Source organism: Poecilia reticulata, chromosome 17 (assembly GCF_904066995.2).
Source record: "Poecilia reticulata chromosome 17, P_reticulata-male-v2, whole genome shotgun sequence".
In the NCBI taxonomy this organism is placed as follows: Eukaryota; Metazoa; Chordata; class Actinopteri; order Cyprinodontiformes; family Poeciliidae; genus Poecilia; species Poecilia reticulata.
Window position 1 is genome coordinate 17758202 of NC_088846.1, and position 22344 is coordinate 17780545.

General features: G+C 38.6%; 3 protein-coding genes across 4 annotated transcripts; 1 reads left to right on the forward strand and 2 right to left on the reverse strand.

Annotated features, from left to right (window-relative positions):
- Positions 1–28: 28 nt before the first annotated feature.
- LOC103479668 (serine/arginine-rich splicing factor 11-like) lies at positions 29–9582 on the reverse strand. Of its 2 annotated transcripts, none has more exons than XM_008434221.3 (12): positions 9275–9581; positions 8604–8737; positions 5326–5441; positions 3306–3386; positions 3185–3222; positions 2963–3096; positions 2762–2840; positions 2553–2678; positions 2372–2461; positions 1345–1428; positions 784–949; positions 29–667 (listed from the first exon to the last, which is right to left on the reverse strand). In XM_008434221.3, the coding sequence occupies exons 1-12, from the start codon at positions 9394–9396 to the stop codon at positions 476–478; spliced, it is 1362 nt and encodes a 453-aa protein (XP_008432443.1). In that variant the 5' UTR covers positions 9397–9581; the 3' UTR covers positions 29–475. The 2 variants fall into 2 exon arrangements, with proteins under 2 accessions (XP_008432443.1, XP_008432445.1); XM_008434223.3 differs by having other exon boundaries at positions 433–667; positions 843–949; positions 9275–9582.
- Positions 9583–10966: 1384 nt separating this feature from the next.
- rpe65a (retinoid isomerohydrolase RPE65 a) lies at positions 10967–15684 on the forward strand. Its single transcript, XM_008434227.3, has 14 exons — positions 10967–11119; positions 11349–11431; positions 11522–11672; positions 11918–12025; positions 12121–12262; positions 12705–12852; positions 13216–13297; positions 13389–13521; positions 13614–13753; positions 14321–14450; positions 14541–14655; positions 14746–14840; positions 14926–15037; positions 15148–15684. Exons 1-14 carry the CDS (start codon positions 11109–11111, stop codon positions 15291–15293), a joined length of 1596 nt encoding a protein of 531 aa, XP_008432449.1. The 5' UTR covers positions 10967–11108; the 3' UTR covers positions 15294–15684.
- A 2342-nt stretch (positions 15685–18026) lies between these two features.
- LOC103479671 (RING finger protein 11-like) lies at positions 18027–22160 on the reverse strand. The gene is made up of 3 exons (XM_008434225.3): positions 21491–22160; positions 20943–21112; positions 18027–20540 (listed from the first exon to the last, which is right to left on the reverse strand). Exons 1-3 carry the CDS (start codon positions 21611–21613, stop codon positions 20351–20353), a joined length of 483 nt encoding a protein of 160 aa, XP_008432447.1. The 5' UTR covers positions 21614–22160; the 3' UTR covers positions 18027–20350.
- Positions 22161–22344: the final 184 nt, after the last annotated feature.

Consider the following 22344-nt stretch of genomic DNA (forward strand, 5'->3'; position numbering starts at 1 on the left):
AAGCTGAAGAAAACGGACAACTCGACTATTGGCTCTTCAAACAGGCTTTATTATATAAAAGAAATTCTTGATAAAACACTTGTAGATCAGAAGCAAGATGCAACTGTCCTGCGAAGAAGCGGGAAAGACTCATACACCACAACACTAAAAAAAGATACAATACATAAAGCAACAAGTTTGAAAACACGAGCTCAATAGTAATAAAGCAAACCTACTTCCAGTTTAAACTAATTACATCTGTGGTGGCAAGGGGATAAATGTGTACTATCGACAAAAGATAAATGAAAAACGAAATTATTAGGCAAACAACGCTGCAATATACATTTTCAAAAACGACAGACTTGTTTCTGTACGATAAACTTTTTTTTTTTTTTTTTTTTCCAAGCACTTCACATTTTAGATTCACCCAAGTGGGGGAAATTTTGTAGAATGTTTCTAACCAAAATTAATGGGATACAGTGGGATGAAGCAGCATTCAGTCGCTGACATCCATGTCTTCTTCGTGGCGATCATCAGCGCCGTTAACTTTGGCCTGCTTTACGAGCCGTGTTGAGCCGTTTCCCTCCACAGACTGAGGAGACATGGCAGAGTCGTCTGAATCCTTCCTCTCCTCCCTTTCCTTCTCGCTGTCGTAACCTTGTTCCTCTTCATCATAATCTCTAGTGATCTGTATGAAAAAAAACAAAAACAAAACATTGGGTCACTGGATGTTTTCTATGCGAGCTGACAGTAGAACTGATTCCCATACTTTCAGAATAATGTTTCTGCAGATACAAAACAAACCTTAATATCTCCTTTGTCTCCATCTGATTTTCTTTCCCGCTCCCGCTCTTTGTCCTTACTTTTCTTTTTCTTGCTAGCAGAGCGTTCTCGTTCCTCGCGAACGCGTTCCTTGTCACTCCTGCGTTCCCTCTCTCTGTCCTTGTCCCTCTTTTTTTCCTTCTTGTGCCTGTACAAAGTAAAGAGAAAATCCCAATGAAACTTCCAACACGGGCAACATAATTCTAAGAAATCAGTGTGGTCATGGAATGAAACCTGACATGATTAGACTAGGGATTTTACACTTTTTTTAATGCAAAAAGACCGTCTCCATTGTCAATTTTCTAAAGTTCCCCAGTTATTTACACTGATTTGAAAATATAAAAGTGCTACAGAAGAAAGAGAAAGACAGTAGGAAAGAAGCATGGAAGGAAAAATATACAAGAAAAATAAAATCTTAATAATGAATACATTTCCCCAGTTTCTTATTTCATTTGTACCTAATTAGTGAGCCATTAAATTCCACACTTTGCAATATTTTTGTAGACCGTCAAGAAGACTTCTCAAATATCACAGCCCACTAACCTTCGAGGGGAAGGAGAGGGAGAAACTCTCCTTTTAGGAGACTTCTTTGGAGATCGGCTGGCGGTGCGACTTCTTCTGCGCCTCCTGTAGAGTAGATCAGAAGGGTCACTGGCATAAAAGGTTAAATAAGCCCAAGTATACAGGAAAGGTGTACAAAGGCTGTAAAGGTTTATGGTTTCCAAACTGTTACAAATGTCTTAATTCTTTGGTTTAAACCAAATGATTCTCTGAGTAAAGCCTTGCCCTCCTGTTGCTATCCACTGAAAGGAAGCTGGCTGAAAATCGGCTTCTATGCTTTTTTCCTGTTTGCTATGAAACATTTCTGATTAAAAAAAAAAGGAACAAACAGTAGTTATAAGGACACTTAAATGTAACCAACCTTGAGCTCTATGAGCGGATAGCTCAGTCTATGAGCAAACCAGCCTGATTTCAGGGTGTTATATTTGTGTTACTCTACAAAAAATCGGGGGGGGCGGGGGGGGGAGTATCATTATGTGTAATACACTGTTAAACTACCACTGAATTTAGAGTATGTTTGTTTTATTGCTAAAGTCAATCTTAGCAGTCTTAAATAGAATTAGACAGTTTTTGTTTACTTACTAAGAATCTTAAGGTGAAATTTATGCTCAAGTTAAAAACGGTACAAAGCAAGATTCTCATAGTCCCCAGTTTTTAGTGAAAATCAGAACAGCAGATGGCAGGTAAAGAACAGATGTTCCAAATAAGAGACGAGCCTGCAACAAAGCTTTACTCTGTCCAAGCACACACACACCTGCTTAATGAGGAGATGTTTTCACACCAATATGGCCAATAAAGAATCTATAGGTGGTAATTATACTGTATGCCTGTAAAGACAGCAGGGGCTGGGTAGTTTAAGCTAAAATGCTGATCAAATTTGCCATCACACATGTTCTCTATAATAAGTAAAATAATACTTAGAGCTCCATTCTAACTATCTACACCCATGTGGTGTTCAAGCAAACAAAGTTCTGTGGTGATTAAGTAAGCGGGTTCTGATCTCACTCACCGGCTCGCACTGCGTGACCTTCTGGCAGTGCTGTAGCTTTTAGGAGGCGTTTTTGATCTCCTCCTGCTAACATCCTCCTTCTTTCTGTCTCTGTTGATAAACCAAAGACGCATGTGTCACCCAACAAGTTGCTCATGTCACACAGCGGGCTCCAGGTGAAACACTTCCACTAGGAACTCACCTGGATCTGCTTCTAGTTCGCCTGCCCCTGTCTCTGGAGTGGGTGCGTCTCCTGCGTGGGCTTTTGGAACGCCGCCTGCTCCTCGAGCTGGATCTGCGTCTTGATCTGCTCCTGGTTCGCCTGCGACTGAAGATCCAAGCGATTCAACTTATTAGTCGACACACAGAGAAACGGTCCGGCTACATCATTTGTCTCAATAACAGCCATACCTGTGTCTTGAACGTGACCTGGTCCTTCTTCTTCTGGACCTGGATCGAGACCGAGAATGTTTCTTTTTGCTCTCCTTATCTGCAAGAAGCATAGATAGCACCTTAGATGTTTCATAATGCATTGTAGCTTATTTATTTAGCTTTATAGAAAAAACAAAAAAACATCCAAGGCAAGTAAAAGGGAAATATTCTAGCACTCACGTCCAGGTTCAATAGCAGCAGAAATGAGTGACTGAGCCTCTCTGACCCTCTTCATAGCCTCTTCAATCTCTTTGTTTGACGCATCGGCCTTCAGGCTCGCACTCAGGTTCAAACCAGCAGCCAAGGGGTTCAGTCTAATCAGAGAGAAGACATTACGCTTAACCTCGGTAGCTACACCAAATTGCTTTTATTCGTTTAATTTTGACGTCTTCGCACACTTACTTTGGATCCGTCATCATCTTTAGCAACTGATCAGCAGCCTGTAAGAAGACAGAAGATGGTCTAAAACTCAGAAGTGTTTTTGGAAAAACAGTAGCTGAACTAAGTGGCATAAAGCTTTCACCTGTGGGTTCATATTGGGTCCAGCAAATCCAAACGCTGCCATTGGATCTATGGTTGGAGGACCAAAGGGGTTGGCTCCAAGCTGGAAAAGAAAATTTAATGAATAGTGTTTGTACCCACGTGTAGCAAAACACAGGCCTTCAAGCAGCTCGATCGTTGCTACTAAAAATGACAAATTAGGCAACAAAGACAGAATCTGAAATGTAACTTAACTCAAAAGTGGAACAGAAAGGGCTGTTCTTTGATTAAAATGTATTTATGTCTCTCAGTACTTTTCACATTTTGAGACAGTGCCACCACAAACATCAATGTATTTTATCGTAATTTAACGCAACAGAAAACCATTTTTTTAGGCTAAAAACACGTCCTCTTTTTTAAAACTTGCATTTAGTAAAACGTTTAAAACCATTCAACAATTAAGCATTACACTGTGCATAAAAAACACATTCAAAGTCTGTGGTTATAATGTGCAAAATATCAAAGGGTGTGAACACACTAGCAAAGTAGTGTACAGTCATGGCCAAAAGTTTTGAGAATGATTCAAATGTTAATATTTACAAAGTCTACTGCTTCAGTTTTTTATAATGGCAATTTGCATATACTCCAGAATGTTTTAGAGTGATCAGCTTAACAGCAAAGTCAATATTTGCCTAGAAAATGAACTTTATCCCCCAAAACACATTTCAACTTCATTGCAGCCCAGCCTTAAAAAGACCAGCTAACATCGTTTCAGTGATTGCTCCATTAACACAGGTGTGGGTGTTGTTTAGGACAGGGCTGGAGATCAATCTGTCATGATTAAGTAAGAATGACACCACTGGACACTTTAAAAAGAGGCTGGTGCTTGGCATCATTGTTTCTCTTCTGTGAGCCATGGTTATCTCTAAAGAAACACGTGTAGTCATCATTGCACTGCACAAAAATGGCCTAACATGGAAGAGTATCGCAGCTAGAAAGATTGCACCTCAGTCAACAATCTATCGCATCATCAAGAACTTCAAGGAGAGAGGATCCATTGTTGCCAAAAAGGCTCCAGGGCGCCCAAGAAAGACCAGCAAGCGCCAGGACCGTCTCTTAAAAGTGTTTCAGCTGCGGGATCGGGCTACCAGCAGTGCAGAGCTTGCTCAGGAATGGCAGCAGGCAGGTATGAGCGCATCTGCACGCACTGTGAGGCGGAGACTCTTGGAGCAAAGCCTGGTCTCAAGGAGGGCAGCAAAGAAGCCACTTCTCTCCAGGAAAAACATCAGGGACAGACTGATATTCTGCAAAAGGTACAGGGAGTGGACTGCTGAGAACTGGGGTAAAGTCATTTTCTCGGATGAATCCCCTTTCCGATTGTTTGGGACATCTGGAAAACAGCTTGTTCGGAGAAGACGAGGTGAGCGCTACCACCAGTCTTGTCTCATGCCAACTGTAAAGCATCCTGAAACCATTCATGTGTGGGGTTGCTTCTCAGCCAAAGGAGTCGGCTCACTCACAGTCTTGCCTAAAACACAGCCATGAATAAAGAATGATACCAGAATGTCCTCCGAGAGCAACTTCTCCCAACCGTCCAAGAGCAGTTAGAGATTTTGGGTCCATGGCCTGGAAATTCTCCAGATCTTAATTCCATTGAAAACTTGTGGTCAATCATCAAGAGACGGGTGGACAAACAAAAACCTAGGAATTCTGACAAAATGCAAGCATTGATTGTGCAAGAATGGACTGCTATCAGTCAGGATTTGGTCCAGAAGTTGATTGAGAGCATACCAGGGAGAATTGCAGAGGTCCTGAAGAAGAGGGGTCAACACTATAAATATTGACTTGCTGCATTAACTCATTCTAACTGTCAATAAAAGCTTTTGTTACTCATAATATGATTGCAATTATATTTCTGTATGTGATGAAAACATCTGACATACACACATGAAAACTAGGGGGCAGCAGATCATGTGAAAATATGATATTTGTGTCATTCTCAAAACTTTTGGCCATGACTGTACATGTTGCCCTAGTTAAAGTCTATAGATGTGAAGTCTTACAGCTGGATTTGGGAGGGGATTCGGTGTCGGGAGAAGGCCTCCGCCTGGCAAGATCCCTGCAACAGCATTTGCTGGGGCCAAAAGGGACAAAGCCTTAGCCTCATCAGGAATAGATCCTACAGCAAAATAAAAAACAAGCATTAGGAGTGAAAGTCTACACATTTGGAAAATTCACAGAAGACGTTCTGAAAAAAAAAAAAAAAAAAAAAAAAAAAAAAAAGTCTTCTCACTGCATTTCTTCAAATTAGGTTCAACAAAGTGGTCACTTACAGATCAGAGTTCCCTACTTCAAAAAGTAATCATTGCAGTGACTTAACTATTGCTGGAATAAATCACACTATTCCAATGAACACTGCCAAGAATATATCACCTGAATGTGTTTTTTAAGTCATGAACCAAACGTTAGCAAGCACATCGGCTTCTCCAGTTGGGTGTGCCCTCAATTTTCATTTAGATGCTTACTGAAACAAGCGACTCACGCTGGCGGCTTCGCTACTAAAAGCACACAGAGAAAAATCGAGATACACACAACAGAGAGAATTTTAAGGATTTGGCAGGAAAACTAAAAAAAGAAAAAAAAAAAAAAAAGCTATCAGTGTCTACTTACCAAAAACACATTTCAGAATGATTAAGTGGTTAGACTAAATGATAAAATTCAGGGTAGGTAGCGTGCCTGCTGTACATCATAGGCTAAAAATCCTTACCTCAACACTGCATCACTTAACCACACCTTGGCATGGGATGAAGTCTTGATTATTTTAATTTTTTTTTTAAAAAGCTATCAGCTTTACATGAAATACACAACACCTCTAAGTTTTTTGTTTTATATTGCGCAGATTACCAAACACCTCATTATCATTTGCCTCAACCTATTCCCAATGCAACTTATTCACAGAAATCACATGACCTAAATTCAGACACACAACAGGGAAAACATTTAAACACAAGAGCACACTGGAGAGAGAAATTGCTGCAGGACACAAAACTGTTGGATGGTATTTTCTGCAGGGTCTGGTATACAGGACTGGCTGAGCCAGGAAAAAGAACTGTAAAACACAACAACAAAACAAAAAAAGACCACTGTTAAAAGAGAATATTGCACCAGCATTGTCATGTTGGGTGGATATTTCATACAATTAACAACAAGGAGTTTTATCATCAGTGACATCAGGCATCCAGTAAATGAAAAGAGTTACCCTTTTTGAAGTCCAGGTTTAGCTCACACTGAAAGAATAGGGTTATTTTAAGCCACCTTGATGTTTCAGATGCCTGGTTCTAACAAAACCAAAAAAGCTAATGCCATGTCAAGGTCAACCTTTTAAGCATGAATGTGTCTGAATATATTCAATAGTCACTCAGCCACAACTAATGCTAAAATACTCAGTTCATGTAGATTTTTTTTCTGAAGCATCTTTATATATGCTGTTTTAGCAAAGTTTAATACATCTAGAGATGCACAGAGAAACCGGCTGGTGACCGAAATCAGACATTTTATATGTTGACCTGCAGGTCAGAAAATAAATATTTTCCTGAATGTGCTACATCTCTAACAAGTTTCATACCTGAGTGCTTCTACAATCTGCAATGAGGACGTTTTACTCTGGGTAACACACTTAAAGCTGACCTTTTTAGTTAGATATTAAAATCAAGGGAAGTGGATGTAGTTTAGAAATGGTTTTCTGAAGAGTCATGTTTGCTGTTCAATCAGACTACAACACAGAGACTGACTCTTTGTTTAGTGATTCTTCACCAATTAGTTAACTATTTAACTTTCAGGTTTAAAAGGTAATGACACACATTTCTGAATCAGAAAAACAGAACATCATTCCAAGCCAAAAGTACTTCAAAAAGGTACCAAAGAAGTTGAACATCTTCACAAAAAAAAAAAATGTTCCTATATTTTTAGCTTTAAGTTTGTTACCAGCGTTTTAGAGGTCCGTGTTAAATGCTGGTAATTCTCAAGGGAATATATGCCGACTGCACCATGTACAGTTAGTAATGCTAACGTAACCCATTGTACTGATTTCTAATATAAAATGCAAAAGAGAAATTAAAATGCCAACTCTCAGCATTTTGAGTAAAACGAAAGCTAACGCCCTCAAACGTGGTGTGTTGCAGCTTCTAATATAAATGTCTTCTCATCGCAAGACTAGAAAGAAAAACTGAACAGTTATTGGAAAAGCAAAACCAGAAAAAGATCAAACTAATTTTGAAAGTTTACAGCAATATTAAACAAATTAGCCATAAACCTGATTGGTGCATATCTAACTGAAAAATATATATATTTCTGGTAGAAACCGTTTTAATGTCTGTACACTGACACATTTGGGTTTTGTTAAACATTTACAACATAGTGGTTTTGATTAAAACTATCGACTTCTTTTGCAGCAGTGAGTTAACACACATTTGTTTTTAGCTCTGTCTTCCAGAAAATTGACATTAAGAGTATGACTCTCTTGCACCAATATAATGCATGGCCAAGCAGCCCTTTAAGAGGTTGAATACATTGCATGTTAAGCAATGCTTCTAACCAGCAATTCACGTCTGATTTTCATACTCTTAACCACTTAAAATAAGAAAACAAAAAGAGGGAAAGAGAAAGTCCAGGCAGAGACAGAATAGAGGACAAAATAGGGGGTGGGGCTTGAATGCTTGCTGGCCTTTGCAAATGTCTACAATTCCCTGTTGGCAGGCAGACGACCATCAACGAGGGGGCTGCTTTTGCCTTCTTCACTACAAAAACCACACATACACACACACACATACACACACACAAATAACAAAGAGAGGTTTAACAGTGGATAGTCCAATATGGGGGAAAATGTACATATGGCAATGTGCTTTTTTTCTACTTTGTTTCAGAACTCTGAGGAGTCTGCACAGCCTGCTGCTGGGGGATGTTCTTGTGTGTAAAGCAGATTTTGCTACATTACATAATTTTTTCTTTGTACAAGCAGCACCTGTTAAAAGCTAGACAAACTAAAAAAAAAAAGAAGATGATAAGCCAGAGATATAATCCACAAAAAGCAAGAACAATTGCACTGTGGTGTTGCCTCTCTTGATTTAAGAAAATAGGTAAAATCTGCTTTACACGCCATTTTACTAACCAGAAGAACCTGGAGTTTCGGTTTCAATCAATCTTCCTTTAAAATTATATATAAATAAAACACGTTAAGTTGAGCTGAGGAAATGGGATCCATTTAACTTGGTAACATTGTTACTTTTCACAAATAATGACATTCATTCAAAAGGAGCACGAACAGAATGACAAGACAAACCTTCAGCAAACGGGACCACGATCAAAGCTCTATCCACAAAAACCGTATTGGTGAGATGCTGGGACACTCCCACAGACTCTGGCTCCTGGAACTTCACAAAGCAGACTCGGGATGTCACTGGCATAGGGGAATCACTGCAAATGAAGAATTTAGAAAAATATATAAAAATGCCCCAACAACTAAACTACTATGTCAAATTTTATAATTATTAAACGACAGGGTATATAGTTATGGATGACCACCATTAGATGACTCATCTTGCAACTGTAGAGGACATAAGTCGATAGATATCACAGACATTGGAATTGCATAACAGATCTCTTCAGCAACTCACATAACCACATTTTCTTACACTAGACTCACTTGTACACATAAAAAAGGTTTTGAAAAAGCTATGTTTTTCTTTAGCTTGTTTGTTTTTGCGATTAATGCTCAGTTTGATTTATAGTTTTGAAAGCGGATCTCGGGATTTAAAAAGAGCGGTGAAACAGCCTTTCACGCAAATGCTAATTCGGAAGCTAGCGTTAGCTTCAGGGATGTGCTCTGGTAAGCGTGCGGCCTACATTTCCGTTACACAAAAATATACTTTTACAGCTTTTAGGAGCCCAGTTGAATGTACTTGCATTTTATAGCCTTAAAAGTTTAAATAAAAAGCGAAGTAGTCAACTCACTCTGGCGGAAATAGCTTTAGTTCCTCGATGGTTCCCAGAAAACCAAACAATGTCCTCATCTGTTCCGACGTTGTGCTTGGCGACACATTGGTCACCTGAACCACCCGCGTCGTGTAACTCATTTTCGACACAACTACCGTTTTTTCAACAACAAAAAAATAGACACACGCGAAAACAAATCACTGCAGCGCCTATTCGTATCGCATTAAAATCGTTTTGTTTGCAAATAACCAACAGGACAAAGGTTAGATGCCAACTAGAAGAAGAAACAACTGCTGGACGTCGCGGCCATATTGGATAGTGCTTGAGTTTTTGCGCATGCGTAAAAGGGAGGGACGTAAATACAAAGAAACATCAGGAGTTATACATTGTAACCTCTTTTTTGGTTTCGTTTCTTTTGTCTTAACTTGATTTAATCAAATTATGTAAATAGACATCGTGATGAATATTGCCCAAGAGAGATAAATCGCCCTTAATGACCTACAGAGGTCGCCCTTTCCTCCTCTCAGTTGGTAAAACTTAGTATACACTGTACAAATATTTCAATTTAATTTCAGTACAAATATGGCTTCTGTTTCAAGGTCTGTCACCAGACAGGTCAGAGATAAGTCAGTTGAGAAATTTAATACAAGGTTACAAAAACTGATGCTCACAAATTAAACAAATTCTCTCTTTTCCTTAAGGCTGACCTTAAGTCGTTTTGCAAATAAGAATGGCCAAAAATCAGACTCTTGTGGTTTTAAAATGGTAGAGACAAAACAACTGAAAAAAAAAAAACCTTGCAAAATTCCAGGGAAACAAAGTATTGCCTCACAGCGTGCATGCTAGAAAAAGATGTGAATACTTCTGCTTAGCACAGTTTAGCAAATCTGGGAACTATAGTTTGGCTCTGGATTGTTTTTAGTAAAATGAGGCAACCTTGTTGTCCAAACTATTTAAATTGAATGGCATGTGACTTATTGCACGTCACAGCACTGTGACTGGTGAAACGTGCTTTTTCATGGTGTTTTTTTTTTTGTTCCTTGGCAGAACAATACAGACTCTGTTTTATGTCTAATCGCTTCACCTGGATTATCCTGAACAGAGGTCCTGTATTGCTAAAGGAAACCAAAGAACTAGTGTGCACGTTTTTATCTTATTAGCGCTATATATAACAGTCTTGGTACTTCATAACCTAATTATGTTTTAATCCTTCACTGTTCCTGATACAGTAAATGTAATATTATTTCATGTCTTATTGTAGCATGTGTACCAACTATTTAATCTGAAATTATTAAATAAATAAAACTATTTTGCTAATTTAATCTGAAAATACTTCTACCACATTCAATTAGAGAGTTCCTCTAGTAGAGGTTTCAGTTGTTCATTACAAAGACCATATATCATTTCTAGCATGCACATCTCCAGACAAAATCGTATTGGTGATTTTGCAGACTGACTGCAGCAATAAAATGGAAAAAAAAGATCTTTCAAAATGTCTCAACAAGGAAGCTCACGCAGTTATTGAGGATGACAAAAATAAAATCACATGCACCAATGCAACAGTTTTGCCAAGCATTGTTTACTGCAATACTCACCTTGCTCAATAAATCCGTTTCTAGAGGGGCCAGTCCTCAAGTTATCCATCAGAGGGATATAGAGACAAAGGGATTTTTGTTCACGGTGTGACATGATTGGCCAGGGGAAAGATTTACAAAACAGTGCAGCAATCGTGACGTTGGCAGGGAAAATAAATACTCCAAATCCACTGGAAGATCAGAGGCTTCCAGCTCAGAAGTGACCCACAGTTTTCAAAACAGTTTGCACTTGTGTGTTACTGACGCAGGAGGAAAACATGGCGAGCAGGTGAGTTTCTGATGAAGTGAAATACTGTACGTCGTATAAGGAGGGCAAGCTCTGTTTTACATTTCTACTATTTCTGTATGTTCTTATGTGGATATTTTGTCTGTGCGACAGATTATTGATATGCTTAAAAGTACAGACTGCTTGGCATGGAACTTATATACAATGCCGCACATTCCTCATGTAACTTCATTTCAACATACTTCTTTGTTACATTACTCTTTGAAAACAGATTTGAACATCCAGCTGGTAGCTACAAGAAAATCTTTGAGACATGTGAGGAACTAGCTGAACCTCTGCCAGCAACAGTCACAGGTTTGTTTTTATCACTCTCGTATTGGTGATTTTCCAGTGTTGTTTTTTGACCATGTGATTGAAAAATATATATTTTTTTAAATGTTGCAGGTAGAATTCCTTCATTTCTGAAGGGAAGTCTTCTCCGTTTGGGACCTGGACTCTTTGAGGTTGGAGATGAACCTTTCTATCACCTCTTTGACGGACAGGCCCTCATGCATAAATTCGACTTCAAGAACGGCCAAGTCACCTACTACAGGAAGTAAGAATTTGAACACAAAACCACAGCCTTGTCATCTTCAGCACATTTGCAAAATTCACAACGATTACAATCAGCACAAAAATGTTCAAAACTGTGTGACATAAATGTTAATATGTCATGACTTTTTAGAATCGAAGTAATATTCTGATTTGTTTCTTGTCTTGTTATGCAAGAAAAACAAAAATGTCATATTTAAGCACGATTAATTTTTAGTTCTTGTTTCTTTAATTTCTTGCTTCTTTCAGGTTTGTTCGAACAGATGCGTACGTCCGAGCCATCACAGAAAAACGTGTGGTTATCACTGAGTTTGGGACATTTGCCTACCCAGATCCCTGCAAGAATATCTTCTCCAGGTTGGCTGCACACATAGAAAATTTATTTATTTGTAGAGAATATTGAAATTATGCATCTTTTCTAAAATGTATTTTTACCTTTTTTTTCTTTGCAGATTTTTCTCCTATTTTAAAGGAGTTGAAGTCACAGATAACTGCCTGGTTAATGTTTACCCTATAGGAGAGGATTTCTATGCCGTGACAGAAACAAACTACATCACTAAAGTGAACACTGATACCTTGGAGACTCTGAAGAAGGTATTTCAGTGTAGCAGCAGACTTTGATACAAGTTTGAAATGTAACTTCTTTGAGTTTGATACAGCAAAAACAGAGTTACTGTGTTGTGTGGAGAAGCATAATGTTGGATTTAAGTACTTTTTCATTCTGGATAGGTTTCAAAACGAAAGAATTTATAGAGAAATATCTGAAATTCCAGGCTTTATTTTGTATCCAGTTGTGCAAAACATCCATCCATCCATCCATCCATCCATCCATCCATCCATCCATCCATCCATCCATCCATCCATCCATCCATCCATCCATCCATCCATCCATCCATCCATCCATCCATCCATCCATCCATCCATCCATCCATCCATCCATCCATCCATCCATCCATCCATCCATGACTCTTAAAACATATGGATTTTTAACTTTAAATATATCATAAAGCTCGTAAAAGCTATTTTTCCTATGCAGGTTGACATGTGCAACTTCGTAAACATTAATGGCGTCACAGCTCACCCCCATATTGAGCAAGATGGTACTGTATACAACATTGGAAACTGCATGGGAAAAGGTGCAACACTGGCCTACAACATTGTGAAGATTCCTCCCACTCAGAAAGGTTTGGATGCATATTGCAACAGCATATTGAAACAAAATCAAAACCTGTGCTCAATGTTTACCCCTGCATGGAGTTCATTGCAAGCTGCATGGGAGGCTGGGACAGGGACCCGCATATTCCCAGTGACATAATCAGATCTTTGAGACAAACTTAACAATTCAATTATTATTACCATTATTATCATATATAATTTCAAGGATCTCAGGCTCCTAGGATGCTAATTTCTCCTTATTATTGTTATTAAAAATCATGTATATTAATGTTCTGCTTATGCCTCTTGAGAGGTTCTCCTGTCTTTTTGTAAGTAAAACAACAGGAGGTTTTTTTTTTCACCTGCACTTCAAAGCAGCTTTCATTCCTTAGATAAGTCAGACCCTATTGAGAAGTCCAAAGTGGTGGTTCAGTTTCCCAGTGCTGAGAGGTTCAAGCCATCGTATGTCCACAGGTGGGTGTAGTTTTTTTGTTTTTCTCTTTGCTTGTTCAAACCACTGTTGTGTGAAGTCCACATTGTTAAAATGTACTTCCCTCCATCACAGCTTTGGCATGTCAGAAAACTATTTTGTCTTCGTTGAGACTCCAGTGAAGATCAACCTGCTGAAGTTCCTCAGTGCCTGGAGCATCCGAGGTTCCAACTACATGGACTGCTTCGAGTCTAACGAAAGCCAAGGAGTACGATTTTTAATCAAATTAAAACATCAGTCTTTATTTTATCATTTGTTCTCAGGCCAAATGTCTAACCAGTTGTAATTTAACCTTCCTAGACCATTTTCCACGTTGCCAAGAAAGACCCTGGAGAGTACATCGACCTGAAGTTCAAAGGAGCACCAATTGGCATGTTCCACCACATCAACACCTATGAGGATCAAGGATTCATTGTTCTTGACATTTGCTCATGGAAAGGGTAGCTACATAGAATTAGCAATTTTTGCTCAACCTGAATGTCTCAAAAATGTGTTCGAAGCTGACATGTACTCTGGTCACTTGCAACCAACGTATCCAAAATACCATTTCTGAAAGCACATATGAGACCTTCAAACAGATTCTACATGCGGGTGGCAACATGTCTCGTGTCGTCTGTTATTGGCTACAACAACAGAAAACCAGAATAGCCTTGGATTCACTTAGTAACAACTAAGCTTAAGACAACATTTATTGTGGCTTACCATCTCCATTCTTGTACATGATAATGAGCTCAATGGCCTCCACTATCACTGGTTTGATAGTCGAATGGCCTCCACTATCACTGGTTTGCAAATCAAGAAAAGATGTTTGGGTTATGATGAAACAGGAAACAAACATCACAAAAATTTTCCAGCACCCTGTTGAGTCTATGGCATCTAAAATTAAAGCCTTTTTTTTTTTTTTTTTTTTTTTTAGCAAAAGCTGTTCTCTGCAAAGTGGTAAAAACCTGGCTCTAGAAATTTGTAGTAAATACTGGCCAGTAAGCATAAATCTCTTGTACTTTTAGATTTGAGTTTGTTTACAACTACTTGTGGCTGGCCAACCTGAGAGCCAACTGGGAGGAGGTGAAGAAGGCAGCCATGATGGCGCCCCAGCCAGAGGTGCGGCGATATGTCATCCCTCTGGATGTCCACAAGGTGAGGCATCAGAAATCCATAAAATCCTTCCACTTAGTAAAAGGTTATGTGTTTTTAGTTCTCACCAACCATGTTATGGACTTTATCTAGGAGGAGCAGGGGAAGAATCTCGTGAGTCTGCCGTACACCACAGCCACAGCAGTCATGCATGCTGACGGGATGGTCTGGCTGGAGCCTGAAGTGCTCTTCTCTGGACCTCGCCAAGGTACCAACACATAGCTTGGGATACATGCAATTTTTAGCAAATACTAGTAATCTCATTTTGGTCTAACACTTCTCTTTTCTTGGGTTTAAGCCTTTGAGTTTCCACAGATTAACTACCAAAAGTATGGAGGAAAGAATTACTCATACGCCTATGGGCTTGGACTCAACCATTTCATACCAGACAGGGTAAAATATTATACGTTTTGAACTTAGAAAGAGAGAGAGACTTAAAATGTACTCATGTTATCTTCTTTTTCTAATTTATGTGTAGATCTGCAAGCTGAATGTGAGGACCAAGGAGACTTGGGTTTGGCAAGAGCCTGAGTCATACCCCTCAGAGCCCTTGTTTGTTCAGACTCCAGATGGGGTAGATGAAGATGATGGTAAGTTAGATGGTATTAAATTAAAATAAACTAATATTAAAGCTGATTTACACACAAAAGATGCATGGAGGGGTTTTGTTAAGCAAGTTTCAAATCTGCTGTCTCCACAGGTGTCCTCCTTACCATTGTGGCAGCTCCTGGTTCCCAGAGGCCAGCATATATGCTCATTCTAAATGCCAAGGATCTGTCAGAAATCGCAAGAGCAGAAGTGGAGTGCTCCATTCCCGTCACATTTCACGGGATGTACAAACAGTGATGATCCAGTCCAGTTGCATAAAGTACCACTCAGCATTTGAAACAATGACGACAATAAAAAGCACCTCCATGCCAGCATGATAATCAATCATTTTTAGAGAGAAAATGATTTTGTTGTTTTGTAGTTCAAGTACAAATTACTAAGGGGATCATATTATTATGAATCTGAAGAAATGTCTTTAAGAAAAGAACTGACTGTTTCGAAAATATGCACAACTTTAAGTAAATAACATCCTGGTGTTGTTGATTTATTTCTACATATTTAATGCTATAGCACATGTAATGCAACAGACCTTTTGAACATGCTGATGATTGTGGCCCGAGCATTGTTACTTGGCACCACTGCAACTGTGTTACAACAATGACCCAAATAAAAGGTTCCTTAAACTCCATGAGATGCTATGCAGATGCTCTGTTTGCAGGGATGAAAATTCACTCACATCAGCATGAGGAACGCTTGAAATGGCTCCAGTGGCGAGGTAGTCCAAAATATTTTCTGATTAATTGAGACAGGTTTTAGATATGCCAACACATTTAATAAGATGAGACTGACGGTAGCCTTCATAGAGTTATTTTCTTTTCAAACAATGCATTAAATTTCCACAAATCCCCATGCTCCCTTGTTGGGACTGGGTTTTTTTTTTTACATTGGAAAACAACATTTCAGTACAAGTATATCTCATTTGAGATGATTCTTAAGCTAGAAAAACATCAGATTCTTCATTTTTACAATCTTGACAAAACTCCCATAGTTAATATGAAACTGCAAAAAATCTGCTTACATGTCACACATGAACCAGTAGTCACTTGATGTTTGTTCCAGCGTGTTGCCAGAATATGAAAAGTGCAACCACACAGATCTTGCAACCCTGCAAACTGAGAGTACTGAATGTTAAAAAAGACATGTTAGAAACAAAACATTCTTTTCAATAGCTTTATGGTGTATATCTGATCTTGCAGTGGTCATTATGGTGACGAACAGACAATTTTCAGAATTTTGTCCTTGCTGATCATCAGTTTGCATTATACATATAGTGTTACGTGTAAACAATCAAAAGACCGTGTACAGCAAGAAGGCATTTAACTAAAAACTGCTGGCTCTAAGCTAAAACTTTAAATAATGCATCAAAAGTTCAGAAGTTACACCCATTTATTACATCAACCCTCTCTGGGTGTTGGTTTTTTTCTTATTAATTCAGGACAACCTGAGAACATATAATGGTCTTGGATCAGTTTCAAGTTTTAAATGTGCATTTGGTTGCTGTCCAGGAAAACTCTCAGATGTATTCAGATGGAAAGCATTGAGTTCAGGAGAAGCCAAATCAATATGAAATCTAAAAAAAAAAGGAAAGCAACCATGAGATCAACAAGAATAAACAGAAGTGCAAACAAGGCAGAGAAGTAATAGCAACCCGTTCCCTGTCAAAAAAATATCTTATTAGAGTAAAAAGAGCAAACAAATGAGAAATGTTGCCTACACATATCTCTCATTTAAAGGGATGGCTTTCCATCGATAGTAAATAATGACTCTTACTGACCCTAATGTCACTTATAACAGCTCCAATCAAGTAAAACCTGTTCTTCAATGATGGAAAACAGGCATTTAAAGAAGATGACAATACCATAATTTGAAGCAATGGTTTTTGAGCATGGGACTGCAAAGATTTCAGCAGAATTAGAAGTTTGTATACAGACATTATGTTATGACAACATGTAAATATTGCTAAAGAAATAATTCTAGAATTGTTTCGAAAATTTCATAATTCAGTTAAATGCTGAAAAGTAATACAGCTAAACAGAGCACAAAGGCAACAAAAGAACCAAAAGAACAAATTAAATGTAATATTTCTGCAAGGGTTCTAAACAGTTTTCATGTCAAAATTCCATACTTTTCCAAAATCAGACTTGCAAAGATCCTAAGCTTTAGCAAGTTAATTCAAACCTAATTGGAAATAAAAAATCATAGAAAAGGATCAGAAACAGCAAAGAAAACATCAACCTGTCATGACCTGGAAAATGAGTCAAAGTTAGAATAAAGTATGAAACACATTGCAATGTACTTTAGAAGATGCAGACCAAAAAAGGAAGATCTTGTTCTAAATCGGTAAGCTTTAAGCTTTCAAATTTAAGAACTCTGCATAGATGAGATTGGCATAGACACAGTTATGCCAGAAAATTTAGATTTTCTTTATCACTTCAAAAGCTGCATCATTAAAGCCAATAAATAGATTTGAGATTCATGACCACCATTTGCACATTCAAACTCTTAGCATGCACTTTAATTGGATTCTATTTGCAATTTTTCAGTCATACGTCTCAAAATCTTGCACAAATTTAAAGAGCGATGTCTGCAGTGTAATATTTTCATACCAAGTGATGGTGTAAATCTGAGAAGAATGATTTGCCAAACCAATCATGCGTCGTAAATTCACTTAACATACACAAACATATTGGATAGAAGCAGCAAAAACATGGAAAATAAGGGATTAAAATTCCAAACTGGTGCTGCCATGGTGCAACACAGAAGCCCTGATTATGTAGTCACACTTTTCACTTCGCTGCCAGATTTCAGGATTGCATTAATGAAAGGCTCAGCTATTTAGCATTTGTGCATTCTGTTGTGTTCCAGGTTTGTAATCACAATGTAGCAAATTCATCCAATTGGATATTGGGTGTTTTTGGTGATGTATGACATAACAGAAAGAGTGTGGGTATTTTAAATAAAAACCACAAATAGTTTCTCTCCAATTTATTGTTTACACAAGCACTTAGCCTTTCCAAAGGGACAGAAATAAAACGATTACAAGAAATGCTCAGAATGAAGTTAAAACTGAAAAACAATAAAGGAAAAGCAAGAGGAAATCATTACGTCTCACTTTTACCTCTTACACCACAAAAGAAGTCTCAATACTGGGACAGAGGTTTGCACATAAAAACAGTGTACAAGCTAGCTAGTAAATGTACTAAATGTGCAGTGGATTTAACACAAATGTGAAATAAAAACACAGTTAAACTGAAAAAGACAACAAAAAAAAACAATTGCATAATGCTACAAATCAGATGAACAACTATGGTAACTACTGCTACAGTGACTTAGAGTAAAACAAAACATTTATGCTTAATAAATGAATATAGCTTCTTATGTTAAACACGTGAAAAGTTTAACTTGGCTTGCCGAGATGTAGAGATGCACCCATCAGTCAATTTTCCCTTGATCAGCTTTGATTATTGATTGGCAGGTCAATTACTGAAGCATTTGTTTCTCTTAAATGCATCAAAACTAAGAACTCTCACAATTCAATTAACAAATCAACTAATATCCTGTATTTTGATGCACTTTTTTTTTTGCCCAAATTTAGAAAAAAAAAATTGGGATATATGCTTTATTGCACAAATTAGGATTACACTGTCATACCGTAATTTTCTGTTGGGCTCAAAACAAATAGCTGTATCAAGTTCTACAATCAAAAAAAAAAAAAAAAAAAGCATCCACCTATCCACGGTCGATACATTTTTACACATGGAGGGCAAAGTGGGAGCTCCTGTCTATCCCTAGTGGTCATTAGGTAAGAGGTGGTGTTCACCCTGAACAGGCCACAAGTTCAACACAGGGCAACACAGAAAACCCTGCAAATCTGTATTGGTCAGAAAAATGCTGATTAGTGCATCTCAATTAAAATAACTAGAGTTTCTAGAAGAAGACTGACTGCACAAGAAAAGACTCCTTCCAACTTAAAAAAAAAAAACACACAAAGAAGAACACGGATGAAAAACAAAAAAAGAACAAACAAATCAAAATCATAGTAAACATCTGGCAGACAGATGGATGGTGCTGTTTTATTTTACACTTTGACAAGTCAATATATTCATTTTTATTTGTTTGCTACAAAAGCACACGCTTGTCTTGCAGCACACGCCTGACACCATCACTCTTTCAGGAAACTCCTGATCTGAAAGTGTCAAACTACTCCCTTCACCTCAAGCAAGCCTCTGTCCCTTCTCTTAAACAGAAAAAAAGGGAAAATCTAAATTAAAATACGAAAAACAAAACAGACGTTCACACTGCTGGATCATAGATTTTATGAAATGCATCTTCAGGCTTACTCACTACAGACAGTGGGGAAATATCTTTTATCCGCTATATAACTCCTGCGTCTCAGGAGATAAAAGAAAGTTTTGATAGTGCAAGGTTATAAGGTAAATATATTAATATGTTGTTTTAGATAATGTCCTTTAAGTAAAGTGCAAATCTCTGATCAGATGAAAGGTGTGTGCAAGCGATTCTAAAGTTTGACTGACTCCTCCCACTCCTTGTCCATGCACAAATCAGCCCTTGACAGACAACCTGAACATCATCTGGTGCAACATTCATGTAACAAATATGCAGTCTATTATACTGAGTGACTTATGTTATATTTATGTGTATTGTTTGGAATCTGGACTTGACAAGTGTATGTCTTAGTATTTGCACACCACGGAAGGATAGGGTCATTTTAAGTTGGAGCATGTTAAGGAGATCAGTGTTGCAGAAACATATTCCAATCGTTAAGCTTAAGAGTCAGTAATTTGGTAAACTATACGTTCATTTGAATCCATTTTTTTTTTTATCAAGTGACAAAAGTTATGGTGAAGCGAGACCAGCTCAAGTGAAAATGTTCATTTACCACCGAGCTCACACACACACACGCACGCACGCACGCACGCACGCACGCACACACACACACACACACACACACACACACACAATCACAATTCCAATGTGTTCTTTAACCTGCTGCTACACACGACACAACCTGGGCGAAACAAACACACAGAAGCACAACCATGCAGGGGAACCGTTTCTGACTCGTAACTGATGTTTTAAGACCAGCTTAAATTAGCATCAGACCTTGGAAGAATGAAAGGCCAACATTGGGCGAGTAATTTCTTTTTTTTTTTTTTTTAAATTTCCAAAAGTGCAAGGTAAACGATACATCTCTAAACTCCTCTCACTCCACAAGAGGGCAGCTGTTAGGTTTGGGGTTTGCTGCGGCGGGGGAGGAAGGGGTCGAGTTTGACCTAAGCATCGGGGGAGAAGTCGGTTGGTCCGTAGGTGGAGAGCAGGGCGGCATCCACAGGCTCCATGCAGGAGGGGCAGGTGAAGGATCTCATCAGCCAGTCGTCTATACAATCCATGTGATAGATGTGCATACATGGCAAAAACCGAATGGGGTCTCCATAAACAAAGTCCAGCATACAGATCACACACCTGAAAAAACGAATCAAATAAAGACAATGAGACCCAGGATTTTAGGAGAACATATTGTGATAATTTAATTAAATGTCTTTTATTGTGGCTCTAAAAGAGGCAACAAGCACAGCTGCAAGACAGGAATTATTGTAATAAATTGCATCGTCGTAAACAAAAAATATTGCAAAAAGGAGATGTTAAATACTAAGTGTTGATCTAACTTATTGCCTAATTTCATTTTGTTTCTACCTTCTGTGCAAACACCCAAAGCTTTCATCATAAAGAAAACATTTCGTGTTAACAAAATATGTATAAATCAAAACTTTAAGGTATGAAAAGACACACAGGGGTCTCCAAGACAACCACAAGTGTGATGTCTGGCAACTCCTATCCATTTTTCCACATAGTATAAATGCTTACTCTCTGATCTTCTTCTCTGAACCGTCTGGTCCTCCATCATAAACGCCCTTTGGGAGGTGCTGGATGAGGCCGATGCGCTGAGCTATGCGGATCTGCTCCTCCTCCGTCAGCTGGGTGGCCAGACGGGCCTGACTGGGTGTTGGGTGGTACATGGGCATGTGAGCCTGCTCCTAGTGGCAGACCAAGAACCAAACACACATATTCACCTGTGTCAACACGACATCAGGTCCGACGGGGTCAGACTGAGAGGGCAGACACGGAAAAATACAAGCGCTGTTGCAGACAGAAATGTTTACATGCATGTGCCCTGCGGGAATAACAATGAAAACAAACAATATTTTTGCCTATTTAAATACAATTTTGAGTATAAGTGAAGTCAAATGAGGCCACAAACCTGAAGCTATAAACACGCCATGTTAGCAGAATTACTGGAAAACCAACTAGTAGCGTAACTACTGGTTAACATGTGCTAGCCAACCCTTTTCTAAAAAAAAAAATGTTTTTCCTCAGGATATTAAAGGAGCAATAGAACGATTGAAGATCCTCACCTGGTACGGAGGAGGCGGCTCCAGATCGGGATCTGTCCCGTCGCCGAAACTCGCCCTGTCTGACTGGGACTCATGGAGCAGAGAGATGTCGTCGGATGTTGGGGACTTCAGACAGTTGCCCATATTTCCGTGCCTCCAGTCCTTTTCAGGGCCGACGTTAAAAATCACAACTATGCTGCTAAACTTGCTCTGGGTCGGCTAATGTTAGTTTTAGTCCCAGGAATGATCGACTACTCGGGTTTATATCAACATTAACATTTCTGTCATGCTTAGTCAACTCCTGCAAACATGTTAAGTGGCAACAGTACAAAAAAAATAAACTAGCTTCGTTCCATGATTACTCGGATCTGAGAAACAAAACAAAGAACTCTCCTTGATGAGGATGACAGCGGTTAGCACTCCAGATAGCTACTTTTTTTTCTGCTCGATTTCCTCAATACGTGACGCTCATTCCTTGTAAAGACTCCCACTTTTACATACAGTATATTGCTCAGTAGCAACTTTGGATGTCCCACTGAGCTGTCTGAGTGACAGACTCAAAGATCATTTACGCCTTTCAACTTCGTGAGTAACATTAAACAATTTGTTTCCTTGCTAGCTGTTTCTTCTCTATCCTTTCTTCTTCTTTTTGGTAAGTCAGCTCAGATGCGAAACACCGCCATCAGCCGTCCTGGAGTGGAACACAAGACCAGCCCCTTACAAACGCTTACAAATGATTGTATTTACAACATAATTTAAAAATAATTACGAAAGAAGATTAGAGGCATTGGAGAAAATAAACAAAGTATTTTATTATATTATGAATAAAATGTATAATATCAGAATTCTTACCAATTTCCCCATAGAATTACATT